Source organism: Littorina saxatilis, linkage group LG6, assembly GCF_037325665.1.
Source record: "Littorina saxatilis isolate snail1 linkage group LG6, US_GU_Lsax_2.0, whole genome shotgun sequence".
NCBI lineage: Eukaryota > Metazoa > Mollusca > Gastropoda > Littorinimorpha > Littorinidae > Littorina > Littorina saxatilis.
In genome coordinates this window covers 30,178,109-30,200,047 of record NC_090250.1, presented here as the reverse complement: position 1 = coordinate 30,200,047, position 21,939 = coordinate 30,178,109, and the positions used below count along the sequence as shown (strand labels likewise).

The 21,939-nt window shown below is 46.3% G+C and overlaps 1 protein-coding gene, 1 long non-coding RNA gene and 1 other non-coding gene across 4 annotated transcripts in view; 1 reads left to right on the top strand and 2 right to left on the bottom strand.

Annotated features, from left to right (window-relative positions):
* LOC138968960 (E3 ubiquitin-protein ligase rnf213-alpha-like) overlaps positions 1-21,939 on the bottom strand; it is a 123,569-nt gene that overhangs the window by 92,994 nt on the left and 8,636 nt on the right. For both annotated transcript variants that reach the window (XM_070341641.1, XM_070341642.1), the window contains exons 6-18: positions 18,211-18,378; positions 17,784-17,987; positions 17,077-17,302; positions 16,401-16,574; positions 14,891-15,056; positions 14,123-14,262; positions 12,043-12,117; positions 11,292-11,398; positions 9,401-9,542; positions 7,873-8,074; positions 7,386-7,647; positions 6,971-7,114; positions 6,058-6,160 (exon numbers count right to left, since the gene is read on the bottom strand). In XM_070341641.1, the coding sequence (XP_070197742.1) occupies positions 6,058-6,160; positions 6,971-7,114; positions 7,386-7,647; positions 7,873-8,074; positions 9,401-9,542; positions 11,292-11,398; positions 12,043-12,117; positions 14,123-14,262; positions 14,891-15,056; positions 16,401-16,574; positions 17,077-17,302; positions 17,784-17,987; positions 18,211-18,378 (2,113 nt within the window). The remainder of the gene's footprint in view (positions 1-6,057; positions 6,161-6,970; positions 7,115-7,385; positions 7,648-7,872; positions 8,075-9,400; positions 9,543-11,291; positions 11,399-12,042; positions 12,118-14,122; positions 14,263-14,890; positions 15,057-16,400; positions 16,575-17,076; positions 17,303-17,783; positions 17,988-18,210; positions 18,379-21,939) is intronic.
* On the bottom strand, positions 4,737-4,855 carry LOC138970003 (5S ribosomal RNA). The gene has a single exon (XR_011456787.1). It is a non-coding gene; the product is annotated as a 5S ribosomal RNA (ribosomal RNA).
* On the top strand, positions 9,651-10,842 carry LOC138968971 (uncharacterized). Its single transcript, XR_011456332.1, has 2 exons — positions 9,651-9,967; positions 10,256-10,842. It is a non-coding gene; the product is annotated as an uncharacterized lncRNA (long non-coding RNA).

Sequence of the window (21,939 nt, the reverse complement as noted above, 5' to 3'; positions counted from 1 at the left end):
CAGTCTTGGTCGTTCCTGCAGATATTTTGCCAGCACCCTCGGAATCAGAGATGTCGGGGGATAGGCGTAAGCATCGAGGAGCCTCCACAAGAGAGTGAATGCGTCCAAGTGGAACGCATTCATGTCTCGAAAGGGGCTGACGTACCTGGGAAGCCGAGCGCTGAATCGAGTTGCGAACCGATCGATCAGAGGACGGTCCCACCTTGCCCACAGACGCTGTAGAACGTTGTGAGCGATGGTCCATTCTGTGGAGAGAACCTGATCGCCCCGACTGAGAATGTCGGCCAGGGCGTTCAGTTTCCCCGGAACGAACTGGACTGACATCCGGACCTGATTGGTCTGGCACCAGAGCAGAATCTCCTCCGCCAACAGGGAGAGGGACCGAGAATTGGTGCCCCCCTGGTGGCGAAGGTAAGCTAAGCATGTGGTGTTGTTGTCCCCGTTGAAAATCAGAGGGGCCAAGGACAGGCCGAATGGGAGGGCCCGAAACTCGAACACTGTGCCCTCCCAAACGAACCGGAGCAGATGTCGGTACCCCGGGGCCACCAGGATGTGGAAGTAAGCATCCTGGAGGTCCCAGACATGGCCCAATCGTTTGGCCGGATGGCCAACCGGACCGACGAAGGGGTTTCCATCTTGAACTTGCACCTGTGAAGGTACAAGTTCAAGGTGGAGAGGTCCAACACCGGCCTGAACCGGCCGTCCTTTTTGGGGACGGTGAACAGGCGGGAGCAGAACCCCGGAGAAGGCTGAGAAAGGGGGTAGACCGCCTTCTTCTCGACCAACGAGTTCACCTCGTCCTGAAGAGCCTGCCATCTGGCAGGGTCTCGAGGAGGGGGGAACGTCCAGGTTAGAGCGGACAATGGAGGTTGTGACGACAGCGGTAGAGAAAACCCCGACCACACCACCCTCAAGAAAAACTGGTTGGAGACCAGTCTTCCCCACATGCCGCGGGCCCGAAAAAGGGAACCGACGGACGAAAGAGGGGCAACTTGAGGGGGCGTCAACGTAGGGCCGGGACTCACTGAAAATTCTGCTGGCGGGCAGGCGCAGGCTTGCGACCACCCCCCCTGGTGGTGCTGCTTCCCCTTACCTGTCTGAGCACCCTTCGTCTTGCTTGGGAACGCAACAGGCGCCTAAGAGGAGGAAGAAGGAGGCAGTGAAACTGGCTTCTTCTTCTTCTTCTGAGGCTGGGAGCTGGAGGTGACTGTAGCACTTCTCTTACTCCCCGCCGCCGTCGCCGAAGCAGCGAGGCCAACCATCAGAGAATCAGTGTTCCTCTGGCGTGTGGACTCCACCACAGAACGAACAGTGTCCGGATGAAAGAGGGAAGAAGGCTGAGGAAACGTGTTCCTCAGACTCTTCCTCATATCCGGAGGCACTATAGAAGTAGGCAGAAAATGATCACGGAACAGGGCCAATAAAGTGGACCCGTGTTCCAATGGCCAATTCTGCCGCAGACGTCACGCACGATCGCACGGCATGCAAAGCCCGATCCACTCGAACCGTGTCAAGGACCCGAGTGGAATCGGACTCTGCCCGATCGGGAGGGTCCAACAGTGTGGACAGCGTGCTCATCCATGTCAAGGCCTGTGATTGGGCCTCGACTGTGGAAGAAACGGTGGCCTCAAGATTGTGGAACGAAGCAGAGCTCAGTTCCACCTTCTTGACCGAAGGCACCTCCCCAACGAACACATCACCGTCAGCCCCACCCTAAACACTCGAAGTCTGGAAAGGGAGAGTTCGAGAGTCAAAGGGAAAAGGGAGGGACGAAACAGATTGGACACGAGGAAACAGTGGAGGTGCGCCTCCCGAAGGAAAGCATGGCACTGAACCCGCGTCCTCCCGAGGAACATAGGTCGCGTTAGCACGTGAATCTGTACTCCTCAGGCGATGTGCTGCCGCTTCCACCGTGGCACTAAGACTAGGGTGGAACGCGAATTGCCGGCGGACGGATCGTTCATAAAACGAGCCGCCGGCAGACGCGGCGTGAGCCTCCCGCGCCCGGGCCGAAGCGGACTCAAAGGACGAGAGGGCGTCTCAGGGAAGGACGTCCTGAAACTGTTCAAACGTCCTTCTAGCTGTGCGAGGACGAGCCTCCTGCCTCTCGTCCTCAGACCCCGGGTCCAGGTCCTGTGTGTCAACACTAGACGACAGACGCTTAAGAGAGGCATCCGTGACGTCAAGACGCCGCGTGATGTCTGTCATGTACTGTTGGAAAGTACGAAGCATAGCTTCGGAAGTTCCATCAGAAACCGGCAAGGGTAGAGGATCAGTGTTAACCTCAGGGCGACCCTGATCCTCCTCCCTATCGTCCTCCGACTCACTCTCCTCTTCACTTCCCGACAACTCCTCAAAAGCAGGAGTGTAGGGAGCTTGAGGGGGAAGAGCCGAAAGCAATGAAGCAGGCTGTGAAGAAACGCCCACAGAAGCAAGAGGCCGCGAAGACCCCTGCCCCAAAGACGAAACGTCTCCAGCAGCCGAAGGGGGAGAAAAACAACAACCCTGCGACTGTTGGGTCAGCCCAGCCAACGAACCCCCGCCATTTATAGACTGAACAGGAACCCATCGGGTCTGATCAGAAAAGAAATGGTCCGGTCCGGTCGGGGGTGCCGATCCGGTCCGGTAGGGTGGTCCGGTGTTCCGGTCCGGTGCCGGACCATCCGGAGGTCCCGTTCGGCACCGAACCATCGTACCCACAGAAGTGTTCGGGTGGTTAGGTCCGGACGTGGACATACCGTACCATCCGGACCCGTGGTCCGGTATGGTCCGGTTCGGTGCCAGACCATCCAGACCAACAGAGGTGGTCGGGTGGTCCGGCACCGGGCCATCCGGACCCGTAGGTCCGGACCCGTAGGTCCGGTACCATCCGGAGGTCCTGTTCGGCACCGAACCATCCGTACGCACAGAAGTGTTCGGGTGGCTCGGTCCGGGCATGGACGTACCGTACCATCCGGACCCGTAGGTCCGGTTCGGTGCCAGACCATCCGGACCAACAGAGGTGGTCGGGTGGTCCGGACCGGTCCGGTAGGGTGGTCCGGTGTTCCGGTCCGGTGTTCCGGTCCGGTCCCGTACCATCCGGAGATCCCGTTCGGCACCGAACCATCCGTACACACAGAAGTGTTCGGGTGGTTTGGTCCGGACGTGGACACACCGCACCATCCGGACCCGTAAGTCCGGTGGTCCGGTGCCAGACCATCCGGACCAACAGAGGTGGTCGGGTGGTCCGGTCCGGACCGGACCACCGGTCCAGTACCGGACCATCCAGACCCGTAGGTCCGGTCCGGTCCCGCACCATCCGGAGGTCCCGCTCGGCACCGAACCACCCGTACCCACAGAAGTGTTCGGGTGGCTCGGTCCGGACGTGGACATACCGTACCATCCGGACCCGTAGGTCCGGTTCGGTGCCAGACCATCCGGACCAACAGAGGTGGTCGGGTGGTCCGGACCGATCCGATAGGGTGGTCCGATGTTCCGGTCCTGTGGTCCGGTCCCGTACCATCCGGAGGTCCCGTACGGCACCGAACCATCCGTACCCACAGAAGTGTTCGGGTGGTTCGGTCCGGACGTGGACCTACCGTACCATCCGGACCCGTAGGTCCGGTGGTCCGGTATGGTCCGGTTCGGTGACAGACCATCCGGACCAACAGAGGCGGTCGGGTGGTCCGGTTCGGACCGGACCACTGGTCCGGTACCGGACCATCCGAACCCGTAGGTTCGGTCCGGTCCCGTAGCATCCGGAGGTCCCGTTCGGTACCGAACCATCCGTACCCACAGAAGTGTTCGGGTGGCTCGGTCGGACGTGGACATACCGTACCATCCGGACCCGTAGGTCCGGCATGGTCCGGTTCGGTGCCAGACCACCCGGACCAACAGAGGTGGTCGAGTGGTCCGGCCCCGACCGGACCACTGGTCCGGTACCGTACCATCCGGACCCGTAGGTCCGGTGGTCCGGTGTGTTCCGGTTCGGTGCCAGACCACCCAGACCAACAGAGGTGGTCGGGTGGTCCGGTCCCGACCGAACCACTGGTCCCGTACCGTACCATCCGGACCCGTAGGTCCGGGGGTCCGGCAAGGGCCAGAGGTACTGTCCCGTACCGGACCCTAAGGTCCGGTACGGTCCCGTACCATGGGTCCCGTCCGGACCAAACCCGGAGGTCAAGTCCAGTCGGGACCCGTGGGTCCGGTTCGATCCCGACCCGTAAGCCTGGAACGTTCCGGACCCTTGGTCCGGACCATCCGTCACCCGAACACCAGACGCTAAGGAATGGCGTGGGGTCAAGACGGTCCGGTCGGAGGTGTCGGTCTGAGCAACAGAAACAATGTTCCCGTCGCCCTGACCATTCGACAGAAGTACCACGTTCTGTCGAACACCTCCACGTCCAGTAACTAGTCGGCCGGAGCGTCTTAACAAGAGGGACAGCCACCAGTCACACGGACGTCAGAGGGAACCGTAGTAGCAGTGGTCGTAGGCAGGAAGCCTGAAACCCCTGCCCCCACAGGACCGCCCTGAACGGGGTCAATTCGCATCCCAACCCCAGCGGGGAGGGAATTCAGAGACCCCGTCATCTCCTCCGATCTCCCCCCCCCCCCCCCCAGAAGGCCGAAACTACTGTCGAAACAGCAGCAGACGACCCAGCGAGGGAGTTCAGAGGAGGACCCGTGTCCCTCCTGGCTTCCACAGCGGTGGAAACCGAGGAGGGCACAGGAGAGGCACCGGAAAAGGAAGATTTTAATGCCAACTGCACCCGGTGTTCCCAGGCGGTCACCCATCCAAGTACTAACCGGGCCCGACGTTGCTTAACTTCGGTGGTCGAACGAGAACCGGTGTTTTCAACGTGGTATGGCCGTTGGCTGTCAAAACCTGAGTCTCTCCAGTAGCCCCTAGATCGGATTCACCAACCCCCAAAGAGGGTTGGGAATCGACCTGCCCCCGGATTCGAGCCAGGGAGGAGAAGGAAACCTTCCCCCCAGGCTTGAAACCAGGAGGAGCTGAAGCCTGAGACTGAGGGCCGGACAACGGCGTCGAAGGGGGGGAAGCCTGTTACACTGAAGGAGAAGGAGAAAGAAGCTTTTTCTTTCCCCTCGACCTTCCCCGAACCTTCGACGGCGCAGCCCCGCCCGAAGTCCCAGGCTCAAGCCCAGCCTGTTTGAGCAAGCTCGCATTGAGCTTGCTCAAACAGGCTTTCTCCGCCCTCCCTCGCCGCAAACGCAAAGCGTTTGGGGAGGGAGAGTCGGAGCGCCGAAAGATCCCCTTCTCCGTGCGTAAAACATAACGCTGGGCGCCCGGAGAAGGGTTGCCCCCGGCAGACTCTGGTTCCGTAGAACCAGAGCCCAAAACAGGACGAGACATCCTACCTCGCCCTGTACGTACCCTTAAAGACCGAGAATTAACAAATTCAAAGAAAATTTAGGTCAATACTCAAGTGAATGCGGCGAAACGAGAAGCAGACGACCGGTCACCACGAAGTAGGACGGGAGGCACGCCGAGTCCGCCACACAAAAACGGAGGCACAAGTTGAAGGAAACACAACGTAGCCTCAAGCCAGAAGTGGAATAACACACAATAATCCAACAGGTGATAGTCCACACAGAAAAGAAGCCTCTTAGTCCAAAATAATCCGGGAGCGTAGCAGAAACACAGCCGGTCTGACACGCGCGAAAAAAGAAAGAGGACGCGCCACCTACATCCTGTAAGGGGGAAGCACTCGGACAGTGCTTGGGATCCACGGTGGCGCATGGTTATGGGAGATAATTGTACCCACTCAGCGTTTTGTCCAATTTTTTCGGCCTATAATAGATAATGTGCAAGAATAGTACTGTCGAGGTAAGTGTTATATTGACTATTATTATTATTATTATCATCAAAACAAAAACAAAACAAAATATGTTGGCAGAACTAATCAAACAGCTCACACTTCTCACAATTAGCCCCAGGAGTTGCATGGTGGCCCAATTAAGCACATACAAATATCTAAACACATAAATGAAATTAAATATGATAGTATATTGTATAATTATAATGTAACCATAATATCAGAAGCATCAAAGTCTTACCTGCTCCCCCTTCCAAGTCCTCAAGAGCTGACAGTGACTCGGATGGTGAACAACATCGGATGCTGGGCAAAATGGAGAACATCTGATGCAGCAACCTTTTCTCCTGTAGGAAGGTAACATATTTATCAGTTTTGTTCACTACTCAGCAAAAACGTTCATGCAACTGATCAAATTTAAACAAGTAAGTCAACACATGCTCATATATAGCCATTATTTAAATTATTTAATGCAGCCTACGGAAGATCTTTTCATTTTAAATTACAAAATATAAATATATAGACCATAGTGAACATTGCAGTCTCAAAAGTAAAGATCATTTCAAAAATGAATACTGTTAACCAAACCAGTAACACGACGGGCGCAATGGCGGAAGCGGAAGGTCGTGGGTTTGAATCCCGGCCGGCCGCGCCTGATGGGTTAAGGGTGAAGATTTTCTGATCTCCCAGGTCAACTTATTTGCAGACCTGCTAGTGCCTTATCCCCCTTCGGTGCACACGCAAGCACAAGACCAAGTGCGCACGGAAAAAAGCCTGTAATCCATGTCAGAGTTTGCTGGGTTACAGAAACACAAAAATACCCAGCATGCTTCCCTCGAAAGCGGCGTAGGGCTGCCTAAATGGCGGGATAAAAACGGTCATACACGTAAAAGCTGAGAGAGGTTCATCCCATGAAGGAAGAAGAAGAACCAGTTACACAGATGATCGAAGGGAAAATAACCCAGAAAGAAGAGAAAAATGACCCAAAAGAGACACTCTCATCAAAATTAGCACTCATGGTACAAACTGCTGAACCAGGTATTCAAACATCATCAGTACAATAATGAAGAGTGGGATCATTATCAATATTGAAGACTCAACCTTGCATGTGTAGAAAAAAAAACCAGTTACGTAAAAGGGAAAAAATGGCACCATACTTTTGCTTCTGTGTGTTCAAGAAGCGGCATTGCTTCTATGAGGTAAAGGTCAGAAGTCGAGCGACGCCACATGCGACCTCGACCATCCGTGATACAGCCAAGCACCAACAGGTTGTACAGTAAGAGGTCCACACCTTCCTGTACCTGGAATCAAGCAACAAAAAGCACATGATCCCTTACCTAACCTTTAACCAAATCAGTGCACAATATTACATTATCCTCTTCCTTAGATTACAAAAAGATGCCTGAATGTATCTCTAAAAAAAAAGCATGCAGATTAAACAATGATTACAGTGGAACCCCCCTTTTAAGACCTCAAAAAATCTCAGAAAATCAGGTCTTAAAATGGAGGGGTCAGTCCTAAAATGGGGGGTCTTAAAAGGGGGGTTCCACTGTAAAACAAAATGTTACTAACCTCATAGGCAATGTCCAGATGAATAAGCCTGGCGTGGGAGTGGCAAGAAGGAGGCATGTACTGCAGCAGAGTGTCAGCCACATCCTTTGAGTCCACATGCTTTTCGTAGAGTGGAACTGTCACATGCAGTTTTTCACCTTCCATGTCATTTGGTTTGTCCTCATCCTCTCCCAACAGAGCCCTCAGCTTTGTCACCAGACGTTTTTTGTACAAAGTCTTCCCCATGCCAGACCGAGAAGACTTGACCACCCGAATGCACAACCTGTTTCAAACACTCAACATTGTGACTACTGCCTGTGTCGTGAGAAAAATCAAGGCCTCTCTCTTCTGCCTCAATCTCCATGCACATTTGAAATAAAAGCGTGGCAGGCAGAAAAACCTTCTGTCAAATGTTTTGCTTTCCCGAAACATGCATTCATGTATTCATGCAGCATTTCTAGACGTTAAACATTCAGATTATCATTGCCTAACATTTTACTGCATTTACCTGTCTGGGTCAATGCAGGCTGCGGACTGGCTGGGTCGAATGTCATCAGGAACTTTGAACCTGCTGCACAGGTAATCCAGCATCCTGCCTGTGTCTGCAGCGGCAATTGGTGGTGGTCTGTTGTACCTCTCCAGTGATGCTGTGATCCGAGCGTTGAACTCATTCTCAGACGTGCATACCACCACCAGCTGATAATGGCATTCTGGACATCATCATCAACAAATGTATACAACTGTGTTCGTTTTCAAAAACAACCTACATTACCTGAAAGAAATGTTTCAACTAATCGGTATATCCTCCTATCCTTACTTGAAAAAACACAAACAAATTCCAACGTTAATAGCCATAGGTGTGTGACAGGTACGTGACCAGTCACCAGTTATAGAGTAAAGCTGTTGTCATTGTCCAGTCTAGTGTTTGTAGTTCATCTTGCCAACCGATTTGTGTTTTCTGTCATTTCATTATCTGTAAACTAAAAGTACTGGTGTGCACAAGCCGTGTCCAGCTGCAAGCTGAGTGAAGCAATTTTCTTCATCCCTTAGAACTTGAAGTGGACAGGCCACCTGTGTCTGAGGCAGGCAACGCTGTCTGCAGGGGTAGTATCATGCAATCTGACACCCGACTGCCTCTATACACCCCTGGGTTTGGGGAAATGTGAAGTGGGTGTGATTTCCTTTGATACTGATAGTGTGAGACCAAAGAAGCGTGTCAGCTGCGGTTGGAAGGTTTTAATCCCCCCCCCCCCTTTTTTTATCTTGTCTTCAACCAATGAAACGGGGTATCATCTTAGAGTGTTGTGTTACTATTAGTTGCTAAGAGTTGATTGGATGTCTGTTACCCTAGATACAGTTGAATTATGTGTGTACATGCCGGAGTGTGGGAGAGAACTTTGAGAACTTCGGAAGAGCCTGTGCGGACGTATTTTGTTCACTAACTCAGGAGATGTAGTCAACATAGTACTGTGGCTTGTAGCCACCGGCTTCGGTCGGGTTGGCGAAGAGGAGGAGGGAAGATCGAGAGACACGGAAATAAAGTTTGCCATGCCAGTATACTGCTGTTCGACAGTGTCACAATGTCATATGTTGTGTCCGAGAGATTGAGTCCAGAGTGAGTCCGTAACACATCAGCATCAAGAGAAGAGAAACAAAACAAGTTTCCGAACCTCTACAGGTACATACATGTACATGTACTTACACATGTACTTTACTACTGTCAGTAATGAATCTTCTGAAGTTTCTGGGATACTGTGATAGGAGAATTGGCTAGGGCAGGGATGAATGACATTTCTCTGTTCTGAAATGCTACTGTATACACATGACTCTATAATGCACAACGTACAAGACCAATTCTCGATGTTAATGTTAACTCGGTTCACTGATAGTGGATAACAGATTTACACAATGATTCCTTTGCTTATCTGATAAACCATCATGGAAGAACAGCAAACATTTTATTTTGAACTTTGATCTCAATGCCTGTAATGTTAAATTATTATTGCTCTAACTTAAGCAGCCCTTATTGTCATTACCAGACTTGTTGATGAGATCCTTCAGCTCCTTCTCTGTTTTTTCACTGACATCATAATCCAAGGTGTCAGCAAAGGCCAAGCAGTGGATCTGTCCTCTCTGAACTGAGCTGGGCGCAAACGCACGGCGTAAGAACATTCCCACCTGATAAAAATCATTTGAACAGATACTTGCAAAAGAGAAGTCTTTCGTGACAATTAAAAAACTGTTGGTATTCTCATGGATCAAATCCTACAATAGGTCTATTGTGACAAATGGATTTGTACATAATTTTGTATTGGAGTTATGTGACGCAGGTGTATAAAATTTCATGGGCCACAAACTTTGAGTAGGCACCGCACAGTAAAATATCACTCGTGCAGTGCAGTGCTGTCATGTGTGAGATGTAACCAATCAGAGAAGAGTATTGACTGAGGTCGCGTTTGTAGAGACATTAGACAGCAGAGCTTTACAGACCGTTGAAGGAAGAAGACGGGTCTCTTTTTGGTAAAGTTTCTCACCGGGCGCTGGAGGTCGTTGGGACTCGTGCCGCGGAATTGAATCGCAGGATTCAACTGCTGTGTTTACAGGTATTTATTGAATTGTATTTTGCTCGGAGATATTATTTTGCTCGGAAATATTGACTTGAGAAATGACCGGGAGAGTCATGTGTGAATTGGCTGAAAAGCGTGCGCTGTTGTCAGCCATTGTTGAAAAAGGAATGTTTACATGTTTTTCGGAAATGAAGTCGCTTATGAGTAAGCGGGTGTATATACTGTAACCGCATAAGTTAGTTGACGGTAGAACGGCAGTATTATTGAGTAGAAAGGTTTATTCAGGTATGGAGACTTATGGTAGTTTAAACTTGTGTATTTTAGCATCCCGGGCCGAGTGGGTCGCGGAAGTGGGGAGACGAGACGGGAGGTTCCGCCTTTGCGTCCTGAGCCGTGAGTTTCGGGAGCGCAGGAGGGAGTCAGCGTGAAGCGCTGCAGAACGGGGACCCCGTCCCATTCCACCACGCGAAGACAGTTTGCGTGGGTGGTGTGGACCAGGGCGTATCACTGTATGTGTGTGAGTACGACTGGAAAGACGTAACCGGCGAGAGAGCTGTGCGGAGATAAGTTCCCCAAGTTAACAAACACGAGACGTAGAGCGTTCGTGACTTTTTATCTGTGTGTAACAGAAATGACAATTGACAGAAGTATTGCCTGAGACAATGACTTCGTGTGTAGTGAGACAGACAGGCTCTCACGGAACAAAGCTTGAAGTGTTCTACGTGTGTGCACGTGAATTATAGACTGCATGAGAAAGTAACATGTGTGTATTTCTGTGCAGCTAGATTTCTGTATCCTGACAGAAATAGAAACTTTTATGTTGAGTGAGAGTGATTTGTAGAATGCATGGAAAATAATATGTTTATGTTGTGTTGATTGAATATTTCAATAGAGGTACATGGGCAAAGGGCTGTAACCGTGTTCTTGTCTTTGTGCCTGGTTGGAGTGTTGTGTGTGTGTGGGAAGATTAGGTAGTAAACAGAGAGAAGCACGCACAATTTCTGATAGGAGTGAATATACATACATACAGTCATACACACGTAAATTCCAGCCGTAACATCTATAAGCACCTAACAAAGACTATCTAAATGCAAAATCGATACACAAGTAAATAATAATGTACATGATGCAGATTCAAATACTGTACATAAAAGTTACAATGACAAATTATCAACTTTACAAATCACACCCACACACACTCACAGAAGTTCCCAAAACACACACACACACAAAACCCCAACATAAACTGACCAACCACCCAAAGGCAAACAAAGCTGCAGCTGCAGCAGTGTGCATTTCTTTGAGTGAAGAGAGCAAGATTAAACAGCAATAAGATCACTAAAAAGAAGATTGACATTACCTCCTCTGATGTGGTTTGTGTTGTGCAAAGAAGAACTTCATCCGGCTGAGGCAGCAGAGCATCTTTTGTGAACATGTATATGCTGGTCACTGTCTTCAGTACTTCGCCTGGTCCAGCAGATACGTAATCATGTTTTAAACCCCAAGTAAGCACAAAGATACTGGCATGGCTCTTGCAAAATAACAAGAGCATCTGTTAGCAATCATGAGGTTGGTTTCATATGTCTTATGACATGACGAATTAGAGATAGAGGCAGCACTAGTATTCTGGGTTAGAGATTAATCATTGCCTGAGTTTATTCTAAAACCCTAACATTAACACTGCTAAACCACAACCCTGCCTTCTATTTATTTATTATACCATACATTTTTTAAACTTTTTTACAACAACAATAATCAAACCAGTCTTCCACTATATTGCCAGTCATTGGGTTACAAAGAATCAGTCCGTGGTAGACACGTTTCACGATAATTGTTTTTATCTGGTCTACCGCGTGTTCAGGTTTTAACCCCTGAACAAGAACTTAACTCTCTTGGACTTGTACAGCATGCGTCAAAGTCCACACTACTCCACCCCAACCCGATATACTTCAATTCGCAATGTAGTGGACCGCGATATAGTGAAATTTCCCTGTAACAATTAAGATTCCTTGATCACACAAAGAAAGCTTTGTAAGAACTGAGAGATTCTCAAAAAAATACTAACACCCACAACTGTCAGTTCTACAAGATTTTATGGAATGTGTACGCACATTTGGGACACACAATGAGATTTGGGACACCACTTGTCATTGGTGCAGGCAGCTTCCTGTTGTACTTGCAAAAGCCTACATAAAAAAGAGAGAATAAAACGGATTAATAAATAAAAAACAGAAATTATCATTAGAAACTAGTACCTATAAAGAACAGGTTGATCTACATACATTTCATACAATTAACTGTTTTTCAGCATTGCTCTTCCAAAGGTGGTCTTCACGAGAAAGTGCCCAACAGTGGGAATTGAAACCAAGCGCCGGGTCAGTTTGGTTGAAATAGACGATTCTTGGAAATAACTGATCCTTGGGGTTTGAATGGATTGTAGAAGAGTGACCTTTTCTTAAAGCCAAGCACGTGTTTCCGACACTCCCCTCACTAGTGATTGGCCCCTCCATTGTTTGGCAGAGGTTTTGTAAGAAAAGGTCACTCTCCCACAACACATACAAACGCGGCGGTGTCATTTTTGGAATTTGTCTACTGAGATTTGTTTAAGATTTGAACCGATCCGACCCAGTGCTTGGGTTCCACACAGTTGAGCTTTTTCTCAAGCAAACACCCCAGCAGTATTGAATTATCTCTGACAGTTAACACTTTCGCGACGGGAGGTGAATAAATCAGTAGCAGCGCTGACACGCCCATGAACGGGAGGTGAATTTTTCAGTAACAGTCATACAAGGTACACAACTCGTGATTGCTTCCCGGTTTTTGAAGATTGCAATAAATTGAGTTGTTTCCCTTGATACACGTGGTTTCCTCTTCCGCCCTGATCAAATTAGTGCAGATTTGCGTGTTTTTTTCAACAACAAAAAAATGAATCGAAGGCGAGCCTTGTCACGGGAGGAGATTCTCCGGATGTTGGATCTTGAGGATCCTGTAGATCATGATTCCGACGTGTCGTTTTCGTCTCAAGAAAGCGATAATAGCAGTGATAGTGAGGAAGAAACAGTCTTGTTGTTGCTAGTACGAGTCGGCAAACTACACAGGGTGGTAGTGCTAGACGCACATCTCGGAATCGTGTAGGTGCAAGGGCGTAGCACTGATAACAATGGCTGGAGCCTCCCAATCCTTTTGGAATGGTTTATAGGTGTACAGTTGGTACTTTGTTGTAAAAATGTGACATATTCAATATGGATTACCTGGACATCATTTGGTGTGTGTCACAGTTTTGTTTCATTTGAGTCAGGATGCTGTGAGTGAAGGCGTGATTTGCTTGTTTTTCTCTTTGAACTGTCTCCTTATTTCTGTGTACAATGTTAACAATATTTCAGCTAATTCATAGGTTTTACACCTTGTTTGGTTATAACATTATTTATAATACTTTCTGTTAAAAAATAACTTTTAAAAAAGCAGTGGAAAAGAAAACACAAAAAAAACGTTAAAAAACACAAATTATCCCCCTTTCTTACCCCTCTATGCTAAAACAAATCGCGTGACAAACTTATAAATAGCCCGACTGAACTGGGCATCCATTTTTTAATTAGTACACAAACTTTGGTGGTGATTGGACTTAATTCAAGCTTGCTAGACAGATTTCTTTACAGTTACTGTTTTTTGGGAAGTTTCTTGGTGGCAAGCTTGGGCAGGCAGGACGTTAACGCTGTGGCAATGCTAGTCACAATAGTGTCAAGCGTATAACTCAATTTTCCAAAAGAAAAACCGTGATCAATGAAAGGTTGTCATTCTATCTAACAATACTGACACTCTAATACCAATACATTGCATTGTCAACTAACTGGCAAATGAACCTAAACCTTGTTCTTTGGTTTGAAATAATGATCCGGTAGACCCTCCCTTTAATTAAAGACCTCCAAAAACCTGAGGTAATCAGGTCTTAATGAGGGAGTCTTAAAATGGAAGAACATGTACAGGCGATATGTACAAAAACGCAGAAAAGGCGTTAAAGTTCTTACAAAGGAGTAAGTCTTAAATTGGGGGATCTTAAACAGGAGGGGGGGCGGGTTCTACTGTTTCATGCAAATCAAACCTGAAAATTGGAATCTCCAGAAAAGTGCTAAATTTTCAAACACCACTAAATTAAAAAAATAACACACAAAAACAGCATAAACCACACCATACCTTGTTCAGCCAAAAGTCTGAGCACCACCCCAAGGTTCTGTAAGCTGAGAAAGTCTTCCCCACTGAACCTGACTCTCTGAAGGAACAGCATCCATGTGTCAGTCAGGTTCGTTGCCAGGGCATCCAGAGACAGCATATTCCTGGAAAGAGTGTGCGATTGATGAATTTACTGAGCATAATTTTGCAAGGATAAGGCTTAAAAAGCACAGTCCTTCCTGCAAAAACAGTTCTGCTCAAATCTCAAATGTGGTCAGGCTTTGACATGTGATAAGGCCAAACAAAAATATATGTTGGTTTAGGGTAACCCGACCGACCCTATTTTTTCCCGCCGACCCTAAAACCTTTTGTTCATTTCTTCAAAAAAAACAAAAAACTTTTGGCACATTTTGCGAACCATACCCAGACTAAGGGAAGTAACCTTCTTTAAAATCGACTAAATTAAAAATACAAAAATTAAACAAATGAATAAAAAAAAGCCGACTTACTGACCTTATCTTTTTTGGTCACGTTACCCTCAACCAACAGATATTTTTGTTTGGCCTAAGACCATACCTCCACTTGGACACATACAAAAATTCAATAGCCTGACTGCTTTCTGTGCAGGATGAGTGGGATATTATCACATTCTAATCAACCATTTTTTTAAAATTTTTATTAATATGATTCATGTTAATGGTCTTTCTATTATATATTTATAACTCACAATGAAGCCTGAATCTTCAGATGAAGTTTTAATTGATTAAACAATAAACATATTTCTTTTCTTACTCAGACAGCGTGTCCAACAACTGCAAAGCACTTGCAATAGTGCCTGTTGTCATCGAAGTGTTTGTCCCAGATGTGGAAGAATTTTCATCTCTGTCATCTATGTTATCCTTCTCGTCAACATCGTTTGCCTCTTCGTCATCTTCATGGTTGATGCACCAAGCTACGCCTGTAACATTTACACAATGAGTACATGCTTAATGTTTGGTTTCTTTACTGTCATTTTTTCAGCATAGAAAGCCATTAGACATAACAAATAATCAGAAAGGATAAGACGCCAGCCTACCCTACCTAGCTACTGATCTGCCAGGTCAACTTAAGTGCAGACCTGCTAGTGCCTTATCCCCCTTCGTGTGCACATGCAAGCACAAGACCAAGTGCACACGGAAGAGATCCTGTAATCCACGTCAGAGTACGGTGGGTTTAGAAACACAAAAATACCCAGCATGCTTCCCCCAAAAGCGGCGCATGGCCGCCTGAATGGCAGGGTGAAAACAGTCATACACGTAAAAGATCGTGGGAGTTTAATTCAGCCCATGATCAAAGAAGAAGAATCAGAGTGTCAGAAAACTCTCTTTACCTGTAGGCTGTATTACTCTTATCACAGACTTTCTCATATACTCAGCACACATAAATGCACTGGAGTCTGGCTGTAATAAAACTTAACAAACATCAAAATATTTTCCTTTGCCCACACAACAATGGAGTGCACACCAAGCAATTGTCTAAAGAAGCACAGCAATAAGACTGAGAAGGGAGAGGTATGCTAATGCTCTTTTTCTTTTGTACTGAATGTGTCAAATCAAATCAAATCAAGTTAACATTATTTTTCTATTTCAAGCATGGGAAATTAAAATGGTGTTGCATATAACAAAACAACAGACGAAACACTGCAACATTATTAACATTTAAATAAATGTACTAAATAATAAAATTATTCTTGACCAAACAACTCACTCCATACAGACAATCTCGCTGTTAAGATGTAAAAGATTCGTACACAAAATTTTAATTAAATTTCTCTTAAAAACTGGAAAATGTAAAAGAGGAGAAATACACACATAATAAACAAAACCTAGACAGCATCATCAGGATCACAAAATGGAGAAAAAAACAAGTATTTGTTGCAAAAAAATTAATGACTTTCCTGTCAAGACTATAGCTGAAATGTAGCTGGTTTTCCTAGGCAGGCTGTAATAAATAATCACACTCTGGATCAGGTGATGTACAACCTGAGTGAAGAATTAAGATTCTTCTTTAACTCATTGTCTCCCAGGTACGGATATAATTATCCGTACCCACTCATATGGCTCTATCTGACCAGGTACGGATATATCCGCTCAGACTGTTAGCTTCAGTCGCTTCCTGTAACGTCCATCTAACGCCTGCATTCCAGTGTGTTGATACACAGTTACTACACAGTTACTACAATTCTGAGTGACCTGCTGCAGCACAGCTGGTCTCGGCTAAAAAAAACTTGGTCAACATAGGTGGGGTAGAAAGTGTTAAATACCTTCCACAAAATCTGTTGGATCCAAACCCTCCTGAAGAGCTCTGACAGCCAGCTGCTTGGAGAAGCTGTTTTCTTGCATGTGCCGAATGAATGCAGCAGCCTTCTTTGCCTCCTCGTTGTCAGCACTCTCTTCCTCATCCTCCAATTCAGTCTGCTCAAAGTCCATTGATACAGCTATTAAAAAAAATAGAAAAATGAAAAATCAATGCAAGTGTAAAGTGTAAATTTGTAAATGCTCAGTCATATTGATGGTCAGTTTGTGGACTCAGTGCAGTGTTGAAATCTTCCCACATAAAATACAAAGTCACCTGTAGCAACTTAGCAGACTCCCTTTGCTTCTGTTACGTTTTTAGTTATTTACAGTTAGTTTTCATAATTCTCACTTTTTAAACTATACTGCAAAGTCTGCATGATAGTATAATATCCCATAGAGCACAAAAACATAATAGAACAAAATGAAAACATAACATTAAGAATGTCCTGAACTCTGGAACATAAACAGAATCCCCCTCCTCCCCCCTAAAAAAACATGGGTGCTGCTTCATGTGTAAATACATGCACACGTAAACACACACACACATGTAGGCACACATACCACACACACCCACTCACACACACACATACCCACTCACACACTCATACACCCACACACACACACACACACACTCCCAAGTACCTTGCACCAAAGCAGCCTGCAGCGTATCAACAGAGCACCCTGGCAGAAGAGAAGACAGCAGTGGAAAGACATGACAAGAGACATCACCAAGTTCCAGCATGGCAAGCTGCCCTTGCAGGAACACCAGCTGGTCCATTGTGAACATGTTGAGGTCTCCATAGGTGTTGCGCTGGTCAGCCACGTATTTCAACCAGCTGTCCAAGCTGCTATCTAAGAAATGAGCCACCTGAAAATTTGGTACGTCAAAGCAAAGTTAATGATGGTAGCAGACACGTTTGTTTCAAGCACTTATACGATAAGCATTTCATTTAATTTTATTTACTTTATTATCCTAATGCACGGAAATTCAGGTGGCTTCCTCCCAGTGGAAAGCTAGCAGCAACAAAACTTGCACTACCCAGGTGTGTGCATGTTTAGTTGTAATCAGCCACCTGCACAAATAGCAGAATGACCGAGGTCTTTTAAGTGACACTGTGGTGACACAGAAGTGGGACAAGGTTACAGTCTCTGAGTCTGCACAAAAAGTTGACCCAGCCTGGATTCGAACCCTTGACCCTAGGATCACAAGTCCAGTGCTCTACCAACTGAGCTACCCGCCCCCCTTAAGTAATGTTAGATGTACATCAGGTGCCTTAAAAGCTAACCAAATCACATAAAGAGGTTTTTTTCAAAACAAAGATAGTGACACCTTTTTCTACTACAGGTACCTTGGCCATGTAATCTTCCAAGGTGTGAGACTCCTGCTTGCCCTTCAGCTGTCTCGCTGTGACCTCTCCCTGGAAGAACTCCACGATGCAGCAGACACCACGAGTGTCAAAGAAGAACTTGACTGTCCAGTTGAGGAACAGAAGGCAGCCATCATGACACAGCTGGATGTAGGTTTTCACCAGACGCTCAACACTGTCCATCACCTGAAAGTACGTTCATAAAATGTCATGACTCTACTAACTGTCGTCTGAAATGTGTTGCTAAATAATTATACAGTTCCAATATGTCTGTCAAACGTTTATATTTATCGATCAATCAAACATTTCATCAACCTGGCAAACGTTAAATCACTGAAGCAAAGGAGCTAAGGTGCATGTAATCATAAACATATACAGTAAATAAAATCCCTCTCGGAGCAATACTTACTGAGACAAATCTGTCAACACTGGTCCTGCCTTCATCCTCCTGCCCTACAACCAGCATCAGTCTGCTCTGGAGATCCAAAAGGTCCTGGTAGCTATATGTCTTCCCATCTGTTTCAGTTTCAGGGTCTGCTGGTACCTCCAGGCAAATCACATCGCATAAACCAAGATCCTGAAAAAATACAGGTTTTTTCATACTATCACTCAAAATATAAAATTTCAAAAATAAATTTTGATTTAATTAATATACTTACCAACTCACATAGAAAGCATTAACTTCAGTTAAAGTGCTAGGACACTGAACTACGCTTCACCCCAAAGGGGAAGCAACCCCCTAAAAAAGAACGGCCTTGACCTCTAACCCAAGCTATACAAGAGTCGAGGTCATACCGTCACGTGACCTATCACGCGTGACTCAACCGCCGCCATGTTGAAACCTCACTCCCACTGAAGTGATCTGTTCATTTTTAGGGAAACCCTAAGCAATAACTTCGTTTTGTGATAAGACATTGAAGCACTCTTGCATGGCAACATGGGGAAATAACTCTGAAACAAAAACCGTATGCCATATAAGGCATGGTCCTTAGCGGTTATTTCCACTACCGGTGTACTGCGCCTGCGCAGGATGTATACCGGTGAAACTCATCCCGTATTAAAACATATACCCCCTTTAAAACATTTGCGGGGCAGGCTGGGAGGGAATTCAATATGTGAGTTGGTAAGTATATTAATTAAATCAAAATTTATTTTTGAAATTTTATATTAAATTACATATTCTTACGCAACTCACATAGAAAGCAGATTGCTAATTTAGGTGGTGGGCAAATGAACTCACAGTTAACATCTTGCAAGTATCTGGCCTGTAGCTACAATAGCTGGCAAACCGAAATTTCTGTTCTGCCGAGCACCAGATAAGTCCCCAGGAAAACATAACAAGTCGCGTAAGGCGAAAATACAATATTTAGTCAAGTAGCTGTCGAACTCACAGAACACGTGGAATTGACAAGAAGAGCGGGGTATTCGTTGCGCTGAGAAGGATAGCACGCTTTTCTGTACCTCTCTTTGTTTTAACTTTCTGAGCGTGTTTTTAATCCAAACATATCATATCTATATATTTTTGGAATCAGGAACCGACAAGGAATAAGATGAAAGTGTTTTTAAATTGATTTCGAAAAAAAAAATTTGATAATAATTTTTATATATTTAATTTTCAGAGCTTGTTTTTAATCCGAATATAACATATTTATATGTTTTTGGAATCAGCAAATGATGGAGAATAAGATAAACGTAAATTTGGATCGTTTTATAAATTTTTATTTTTTTTTACAATTTTCCGATTTTTAATGACCAAAGTCATTAATTAATTTTTAAGCCACCAAGCTGAAATGCAATACCGAACCCCGGGCTTCGTTGAAGAGTACTTGACCAAAATTTCAACCAATTTGGTTGAAAAATGAGGGCGTGACAGTGCCGCCTCAACTTTCACGAAAAGCCGGATATGACGTCATCAAAGACATTTATCAAAAAAATGAAAAAAACGTTCGGGGATTTCATACCCAGGAACTCTCATGTCAAATTTCATAAAGATCGGTCCAGTAGTTTAGTCTGAATCGCTCTACACACACACACACACACACAGACAGACGCACATACACCACGACCCTCGTTTCGATTCCCCCTCGATGTTAAAATATTTAGTCAAAACTTGACTAAATATAAAAAGACATCTTCTGCAGAAGATGTCTAGTAGATGTGTGCTAAAATAGCGGGTACTTAAAATACCCCGCCGATAGAAACTCATGACTACGTCCCTGAACGTTCAATGAGCTGCATTCATGACTTATGTAAGTCTCTCAGACTTGAGAACAGGTAAAGAAGAGGCCTACACTCTGACCTCTTGAGCCCGTGCTGCCTGAAAAGGGAGGACTGACTGCCCCCCTCCCTTTTCCTTGCCACCACTGTAGGCATGCCTAATCAATGTGGCAGTCCATTTAGCTAAGGTTGACTTCACTAAATCATTGCCTCTAGAAGAGGCTAATTTTGTCAAGGATTAAACAATCCGAACTCAAAAACTCCAAAACTAGGAGCAAGTCCCAAGTCGGGACTGGAGATTTGCTTTCAGCCAACCAAAGGGAGGTTCCCTTTAATCACGCTGGCTACAAAGAACCCAAGTGAAAATATTTTGCGACCTAGCTGTGTCAGTGCAACTGAAATCACATAAAGTCTTAATTCAGAGACGTGGGAGAAAAATCGGAAAGCCGGGATAGGTGGTTCGCCACCCGCATTGAACGGAGAGAAGTGGAGTTCTTTCCGTTAATATACGCCATTAGTTCCAAGCCAGTCAAAGTGACACAAAACGAAGACGCTGAACCCCTATGGAATCTCTAAACCAAATCCAGAGTTGGGGCAGAAGACCCTGAGCGTCTCAATGATTCCCTTACAGTAGACACCCGTGTGGCTCGAGTGTAAAAACGGCGCCCTCTTGCCAGCCCAAAGGACTGGCAACCAAGATTGAATGGGCCCATAATGTGCGACCAACAGGCCGCTCAAAGTAAAATCGAGAGTATTATCCGGGAACAGGGAGACGAACATTTAGCAGAAGGTGATAGTACCGAGAGGCAAAACTTCTATCAGCGGCTTCTCCAAATTCACCAGAAGGAGAAGAAGCGCGTAGTGAGATAGGGTCCAATCCGAGTGGACATTCTTGGCCGACTGACTAGAGTCTGCCAATAAATACATAGAGCCTCTAAGAAAGGTACTTCACCGCTAAAAAGATCTCGTGGTGGAAAAAAACCACATCAAAACCTCGCATGCTCGCTGTGGCAGTAATAAGGGGCGAGATGCCACCCCCTGCTTATTGAGATAAAAGACCACTGTGGTGTTGTCTGATTGAATCAACACAAGTTCTCCCCTGACAAGAGGAAAGAAATCCGCAAGAGACAGAACTGCTTCGCTGGTGGAGAGAGAACCAACGGGAACGCCCTGCATGAGCAGTGGTGTGAGAATCCAAAGATTGGTTGTGTCTGTGAACCAGTCAAGAAAAGACACTAACATGTTCCAGCTCTTCATTTGATTGCTTAGAAAACGAAACCAGAGCCCTGAAGATCTGAATTAAATATATGCACGATCTATATAAGTGACCCAACAGGAAGGGCCCCAGTGCCTCCCTCAATAAAGTGGAAGTTCTAATCGCCCCTCCAGCCGCTGTGGGAAAACACAGAGGCAGAGAGAAGAACGCTAAGACTCCAGTTGACAAGTGCCAAGAGTATGCAAGAAAGCGTGCTATTGTTTGCCCACTGAACCCTACCGCTAAATCGCCTGAGGAGATAAAGTGGTGGGTATTTGGCAACGTGCCACACCGAGAAGAAGATAAAAACCAAAGCTGAGAACGGCCAGCTTAGCGCTTTTCTCTGATAAGAAAAGCCGAGGCGTGCCGTGGGCTTTTCCTTTTGCTGTGAGATTCTCTCTGTTAAAGAGTCCGCGTGCAAAGAGGAGGATTCGCAAAGAAAAACCCTCGAGCAAGGAAGAGATTTAAGTCTCACCGACAGAACAATACTGTCGGCCGAGGCCTTTTCCCAGAAGAACAGCAAAGCTAAGCCCTTTGAATATGTGTCCCGACAGACCACAAAGGCATCCCATCCCGTGAGTACGAAACCGCACAAGGGAAAGAATGAATCAAAGTCTTGCACCAAGACGATAATAGAAAGAAGTGCGGCCACGATCTTCCACAGCC